The 8,097-nt window shown below is 40.0% G+C and overlaps 1 protein-coding gene across 1 annotated transcript; it reads right to left on the bottom strand.

Annotated features, from left to right (window-relative positions):
• Nucleotides 1-812: 812 nt before the first annotated feature.
• Nucleotides 813-3,510, bottom strand: LOC147861050 (TonB-dependent heme receptor A). The gene is made up of 2 exons (XM_087323940.1): nt 3,392-3,510; nt 813-1,299 (listed from the first exon to the last, which is right to left on the bottom strand). The coding sequence occupies exons 1-2, from the start codon at nt 3,459-3,461 to the stop codon at nt 1,067-1,069; spliced, it is 303 nt and encodes a 100-aa protein (XP_087180066.1). The 5' UTR covers nt 3,462-3,510; the 3' UTR covers nt 813-1,066.
• Nucleotides 3,511-8,097: the final 4,587 nt, after the last annotated feature.

Here is an 8,097-nt window from a genome sequence, read left to right as displayed (position 1 = left end):
ATCTTTTAGAGCTTTCGGGCAATGCAATGCAATATGTAATGATTGAGGAAAGGTTGGTGGAATCATTAAGGATGAAGTGGGAAGATGCTAAGAGGACAAAGCTAGAATACTACATTGCAAATATCAACCCTGAATGTTGGTCTCAATATAAAGCAAGAATGCCTATTGATCATATCCAACCTTATCTCATTACCAATATGAGTAGTAATGCTCGTAGAGCCCTCACACTACTTCACACTCAATCTCACAAGTTAGGTATTGAAGTTGCATCATGGTATCAAAATGTAACGGACTTGAAGACATGCAAAGTATGCAATGAAGGTATGGTAGAGGATGATTGTCACTTGCCCTTCACATGCTCGACATATAGTGCAATTCGTTCAAGATATGCTGACATACTAAGAGGGAGTGATAACTTAAGATAGTGCCATACTTAAGACACCACCAAGAAAGTTGAACTCATATGTGTATGCTTTATTCACACATAGAGACTTTGTGCTTCAATGTATGAATACCCCTTCTTAGGAAGGAGACACATATCAAGAACATATGTATACTCTGGTCCCATAGGTCAAAATTGGCCTCTTTATGGAGGATAAAAAATTCTAATTCTATTGCTTATTTTCAAACTCTTAAATTTTGGCCCAATAGGGTCCTTTTGACTCAAACATCATCATATTAATATCATTTGTGTTTAAACATTATCATCATTTGGCATCATTAGCTCTTTTCTTCTTATTAAAAATTATAGAAACTCTTCTTTCCAAATAAATCAAGACTACAGCAGTCATCATAAATTGGTATTGAATGTATCACCAAATTAATTCTTCTTATTGGAAAGGAATACATGCTTTTCTCTTCTTCATCATTTAATCAAGACTCAGGTGGACTTGCACATCAAACACATGGGCATCAATTAATGGTCATTTGTTTTTTCACGACTTAAAAACCATTGCTATTTATTCCCCCTGGCATACAGTATTCATCAAGAACCAAAATCATAAAAATACCATCATTCATCAATACGAACGGGGTCTGATTAGCGATCTATGCAAAATTGCCATTTTCACATGATCTTAGCTTTCTTCTGTTGGAAAATAACCGCCACAATGGGCACACCCGTTCCAATCCCAACAACAGCAAAGACTGCCAATCCCATTTTGAGTGTCCGGTTCTTCATCGCGGGCAAATTATACATGTGCTCAGCATGAAGATAATCGTCATAGTTGTCGTGGCCAGCATGGCCACCACCACCACCACCCATTTGCTTCGTACCTGTAGTGTGAAATGGCCTCGGCCCTGCAGCATAGAAACACACCTTCATTTTCTAGCCACACTTTTAGCTTACAACCAAATTTTCTGAATTCATTGGATAGAGACAACCCTAACAAGTTGCAAACAAAATTTTTGGAAATCACTGAGAAACCCTGGAAAAATCACAGACAGTTGCTAAGAGTTGCTCACAGATTCTAAATTTTACATGTTCTTGAGAATCTCTGAAAAATTCAGAATGGAAGGACAGCTAAACGTTATTAATCCAGAAAACCTTATACAAGATATCTTTACATGCATAGTAAAGAGCAGAGGAATCCATAAAAAGGTTGAAACAAAATATAATCACAATAGAAACCCTAGACAAAATCCAAAATGGATTCAATCAGAGAACCCCTTAAGAATGTTGGGAAAAAAAATTACAAGCATTGGATCTTTATAGAACTCCTCAAAAACCCTATACATGGGCTCAATCAGAGAAATCCTGAAAAAATGAGAATCTCCAAAAAATTCAGAATGAAAGGACAACTAAACCTTATAAATCCAGGAAACCTTATACAAGATATCTTTACATGCATAGTAGAGAGCAGAGGAATCCATAAAAAGGTTGAAACTAAATTTATAATCACAATAGAAACCCTAGACAAAATCCAAAATGGATTCAATCAGAGAACACCTAAAGAATGTTGGGAAAAAAATTACAAGCATTGGATCTTTACAGAACTCCTCAAAAACCCTAAACATGGACTCAATCAGAGAAATCCTGAAAAAATCCAAACAAAATTTCACATGCATTGATTCTCGATAGAAACTCTAAAAATTTACAACCAAAAGTAAACATCAAACCTAAACAAAGAGACAACATGGATTCAATCATCATACAAACCCTACGAACATACAACAGGGATTCAATCATAGAAACCCTAAAGAATGTGCAAGCAAAATACATGCATTGAATCTCCAAAGAACCTCTAAAAATTTACCACCACAATTGAACACCTGAAAAACCATAACAAAATGCAATATGGATTCAATCAAAAAACCCTGAAAAACGTATATAAACTGTAACATGGATTCAATCAGAGAAACCCCAAAAAAATCTAAACAAAATTTCACATATATTGAATGTCATAGAAACTCTAAAAATTTACAACCAAAACTGGACATCAGAAAAAACTAAACAAAATGCAACATGAATTCAATCACAGAAACCATAGAAAGCACAAACGAATTTTCACATGCATACAGAAACTGGAGAAAGAACAACCAGAAATTATTTTGACATGCATAAACACCATTCCACACCCACTGAGAAACTCTGAGAGACTCTAGATTTCACATCCATTAAGCCTATCAGAAAACCTAAACTGATCAAAGGGAAATTTCACAATTAGGATCAAACAATAATATCACTATTGGAATATCTGAGAAACATTTTTATGGGTCAAAAAAATATTTAATATTCATTGAGAATCTCTTAGAAAACCTAGGAAGGAAGAACAATACTTCACATCCATTGAATCTCTGGAAAACCTTCGAAAAAACAAAACACTATTTCACATCCATCGTGAATAGTACAAAAACACGACAAACCAACGTAGTGCACAGAAACCGCGAGCAAATCCTTAACAGTAACTATCAGCTGAGAGACCCAAAATAACAAAAGATAATTTCTCTAATCAGATATCCTTTAAATCTTAAGAAATCCTAGAATTTCAAAGAATTTAATGCAGGGTTATCTACCAAATCCACATCAAAGACATAAAACAAACGATGCAAACATTTTCGTCGGCAAAGATCCTTCAAATGTTTTTCGCAGAAACGCAACAAAATTACGTTCTCAGATGCTAGGCTTAAGATTTAGAGATCCACTGTTCCGTAAAACGCAAAAACAGCAGCATTGAAAAAAAGCATTGTAAGCCACATATTAGGCTTTTTTATATGCAGAAAAAAATCCTAGAAACTTTAAAGGCGGAAAGTGCGATGATGACCATATAAAACGTTTTTGCAGGTTAACGTTGAATTTTGGTTTTGCCCATAGAAACGCAAAGGCATATTTAGGGTTTTACACGGCAGAAGACCTATAATTTTTAGCAGAGACTATAGAAAAAAGGATTACCTGGAAGAACCTTTTTGGAAGACAAATTCAACACCTTCCTGCAAATCGAAGAAGAGATGGAAGCCGCCATAGCTCTCTCTGGTGCCTTCTTGTTTTCCGGTCTGTGTTTGTTTCCTGTTGTTTTCTCTCGGTGGTTATTATATACAAGGAGGAGTTTGGGGAATTTACGAAAATAGACTTGTGTGTATTATAATCGGAACCCTCTATAGACTATAACCATCCAAATCCATATACATACATACATATATGTCCACCATCCATGACCCCAAGGAACCCCCTCCTTCCATTCAGATCTCTCTCTCTCTCTCTCTCTCTTTGGTGAAAACACACAATTATATTAATAAGTGTGTGTAAAAAACACTACTTACAATGGGTGTGACCATGAAGTATGGGTCACCCTCTAACTACACTACACTACATGGATAATGGAACATGTTGAATTGCCAATAGGCAAGACGAACATTCCACCGAAGAAAGGATTTCCACTTCCTCCAATAAAGAAAATTGCCACATTAGTACTCCCTTCAACTTTCGTAGATATGCTTTCACTCCATGTCTACCATCGAATACAAAAGCGTTGCTTGCGCATATTCCAATTATGACGCAATCCCCAATATCTCAAAAATAGAAAAACAATCTCCATCTCTGATTTTGGGTCAACCTGTGTAAATTGTGCAAACACCCCCACTGTCTAGGTGTCAAATAACACCGTGATAAAACTTGCCAAATTTGAGAAATGTAACTCCAAATCTGACAAGCAATCGGATATTGTATAAATCGATGAGTATTATCTTCCATTTGAACAGTGCAAAAGAAACAATTACCCGTTGCTAATCCACGACGCGTTAGAGCTAATCCCAAAGGAAATCCTCCAATCAAAACTCTCCAAATGAAGACCTTTGCTATGAGTGGCAATTTAGAATGTCAACTACGTTGTAAGATCTACCACCACCCATGATCAGATTTGTGTAATCTCCATTCTTCTTCGAGCTTAGATGATAACCATCCAAGAGACTCAACAGAGCAATGATACAAAAGATTAGTAGTCACTTGTAACAATGACGTTTGAGCCTTCAAACACCAATCAAGCACGGTTGTTCTCCTGTTTGTAGAGGTACGGGACCTTGCATCAATGCAATATTTTGTAGTTGTTGCCAAATAAACCCATAATTAGGTGGAATGCGTAATAATTGTCGCGCTTCAGCAAACTCCAAAATTCTTTGAGATGGAGCCTCAACTATATCTCCCACCTCTTTGGCCCCCAAACAAAACAAACGATTAAATTGAGAGCGCAATCTCTCCTTTCTTGGCCAACATAATAATCGAGAAGACACAAGCAACTCTTTTTGCAAATAATTACAATGCTCTCTACTAGATGATGGTTTCCATACACATAACAAGAGTGCTTCTTGCCATGAGGTAACCAAGTGTTGAACACATGTAAAGCCCAGAATCCTAAGGTCGGAGTAAGCCTAGAGGGCCATAAAATCGGTGAACTAGAAGTTGTGCCGATCCACCCGCCAAAAGAACCCCGTAATTCGGTACAGGTATAATGAGTATATGGCGCATCATTATGCATATATGGTGAAGGTGGCGGAAGTGCGTGAGCCAAAGAGCTATGCAAAGGCAAGAAATGACGCGAATTGGTGTGTCGCCATGGAGGAAGAGTTGTGAGCATTAGCAGAGAACGAGACTTGGGACCTGGTTGACGCCCCCAAGTGTGTGAAGCCGATCGGATGCAAGTGGGTGTTGAAGGTCTTGTACAACGTCGACGGCTCCGTCAATACAAAGGAGGCAGTCGAAGCCGACGTCGATACGAAGGAGCCAACAAGTCGAGGAGCGCCAATACCGCAACAACGAGGGAGCTGACAAGGGCCTTAGTAGTAGACAAGCCAACCGAGTAGGTCGAGGAGCGCAAAACTGGAGGGGTCGAGAAGCGTTAGACCAAAGGGGTCATGGGATGTAGGATCGGACTGGAAAAGGAGCACGACCGAGACGTCGACATACTAGGAGAAGTTGGAATGATGAACCAATTGGAGATGACATAACGAGACCTCAAGTTGAGCTTGAGGGGGAGTGTTGAGTGAGCAAGCTCAACTTGGGTCGAAGCTGACGAAGACGAGAGCCGGATCAATTGGAGACTGATTGGCTAAGCCCAAATCGGCTGAATAAGCGAAAGCCGAATTGGTTGCTAGGTTGAATCAGATGGGCAAGTCAGATGGAATCCGATGGGCAGTTAGGAACCTATATTCCTATTTTTAGTAAATAGGAATATTATAGGTTGTTAGTGACAATAATGAGAATTCAAGTACTTGTTAGTACTTGTGTCAACCCACTCGCCAAGGCTTGTATAAAAAGTGCTCACCAAGCACATTGTATGTATACACAGAGAACATTTTGCTAATTGAAGATTGTTGTTGTCTGCCCTCTCAGTCTCTCTCTCACTGTGTATCCATTCTCTGTGTTTTCCTAACTATCGAGTTTCCGAATAACCGATTGTGTGTACTTTTTGTCTTTCGCACACTTATCTTTTTACACTTTCTGATGCTTCTTCATATGACGTTGGCTCGCGCATCCGTGAAGAAGATTCCAAGAGAGTACCTCTCTAGAGGTTGCGATAGTCGTTCTGATTTGTGTGGTAAGGCTAAGCTAGCAGGATCGGGTGTCTAAATCGGGTGGTTGGGAGCCGAAGCATTCAGTTGTGCCAAATTGGCTCAAGCCGATTCGGTGCTAGAGGATTCGGAAACCCGTGAAGCTGACCTCGTGTTATGGGTTGGGCTGTCATGAAGGACCAACACTTCCGAGAAAGTTACCATTTGGACTTCAATAGGCTTTTCGGCCATCTTATGCATAACCGACTCATTAAAGACAGTGTCTGAACTTCGGACGATCTATCTATTCTTTGAGTCCCAAAGTTGGTATTTGATTTCGTCATATGGTCCATAGCCAAGAAAAATACATTCCCTAGACCTCGATTCAAGTTTTCAACGATCATCTTTCTATATGAGGTCGTATGCCTCACATCTAAAAATCCTCAAGTTGTAGTAATTCGGCTTTTCTATCGATCCATAATTCCTGGGGTATTTGAAGTCCAAGAGGCCTACTTGACGACATATTGATTATGTGTACTGTCGTAAGTAGGGCCTCTGCCTAGAAGCCTTCCGACAGTCCGACGCGTTGGAGCATAGCAACGATTCCTTCTTGAATTGTCTGATTCATTCATTTGGCAATTCCATTCTACTCCGGACTATGTGGTGCCATGTATTCACGTCGAATGTCATGTTGCTGGCAAAATCTAACGAATTCCTTTAATTTGTACTCTCCTCCATTATCAGACCATAAGCATTTCAGCTTCCAATCAAACTGGTTCTCCACCATGGTAAGCCATTCGGAAAAGCTCGAGAACACTTGATCTTTGGTTCTGACCGGATATGCCAACACCTTTCGAGTTGAGTCATCAATAAAGCTGACGAAGTAGGAGGCACCGTGTGGCATTGGACCACAAACATCTGAATGGACCAAATCAAGTGGACTCGATTCTCTTGGTGCTAATGTAGAGTGCGAGGCTACAACTTGCTTTTCGTATTGGCAATGCCCGTAAAATTGATGGTCGAAGAAGGAGAGTTTGGGGATGTATCTGGCTCTAGATAAGTGCATTATGTCGGCCTTGTTGAGGTGTTCTAATCGTCTATGCCATAGTGATGACACCGGGATCTCGACTAGAAACAAGTCACCCTGTTTAAGTGTGACGTATAGCGGGTACAAGAAGTGTACTTTCAAACCTCGAGCAAGCAGGAGGTTCCCCCTGTGGAGTGTCCACCCTCATGATGAGACGTCGGCATGGATGTCATCTTCGTCAAGTTTTCCAACCAAACTTAGCGGTCTCGAGAACTCGAGTACGTGTCAGACATTATGTAGTACTAGTGTAAAGCCACCTTGAAGGTTGAGCTCTACAATGCCGATTCCAATTATAGCATAGTGTTGTGAATTTCCGACTTGGACTAAGTCGGAATGTCGGGTGGAATATTGCTGAAATTGGGATCAATGAGGGTCAAGTTGTAGGATGCACCCAAATCCAAGATCCATGTGCTCAATTCCTCAATCGTAAGAAGAACTTCCGATTCAATTGAGTTCTCTATGAATAGGATGTTCAAGTCGTCTATCAACACTTCAGTTGATGAGCCGATGTAGTTGACCTCCTCATGTCGGCCACTCTTTTGATCAGCTCGATGAGCTTTATCATTCTTGGTTGTGAGGGTGTGACAATCAGCCTTGATATGTCCAGGTTTCTTGCAATAGTTGCAGCTTCAATTATCCCGATACTTTCTCTGGCTTCGTGAATTTGTTAACGGTCGGGAAGAATTTCTCCCTCAACTGTTTGGTCGGTCGGCCGAACCTTGTACTACGTAGGCATTGTTGGCTAAATCATGTACAAGCAATTTCCTCCTAGCTGCTTCAATCAAGATGGAGCTCGTGACTTCGGAGTACTTAACGGCGGCAGGCAACATGTTGCACACAGTTGTGATGAACGTTTCCCGTGAAGGGGGGAGACTACTCATTAATAACATAGCTTTTAGCTCATCTTCTATCGTCGTCCTTGAGCTGAAATCTGGGAGTTTAAGCTTTCATATTCATTGATGTCAGCTTGAACCAAATCGGACTCTTTCATTCGAAGGTTGTAGAGACGCCGGATCAAGTATATCTTT

This window comes from Azolla caroliniana, unplaced genomic scaffold, assembly GCF_043228905.1.
Source record: "Azolla caroliniana isolate FFs.n. ecotype wild unplaced genomic scaffold, voAzoCaro1.0.p SCAF_8, whole genome shotgun sequence".
Taxonomy (NCBI): domain Eukaryota; kingdom Viridiplantae; phylum Streptophyta; class Polypodiopsida; order Salviniales; family Salviniaceae; genus Azolla; species Azolla caroliniana.
This window is presented reverse-complemented; position numbering and strand designations above follow the sequence as displayed.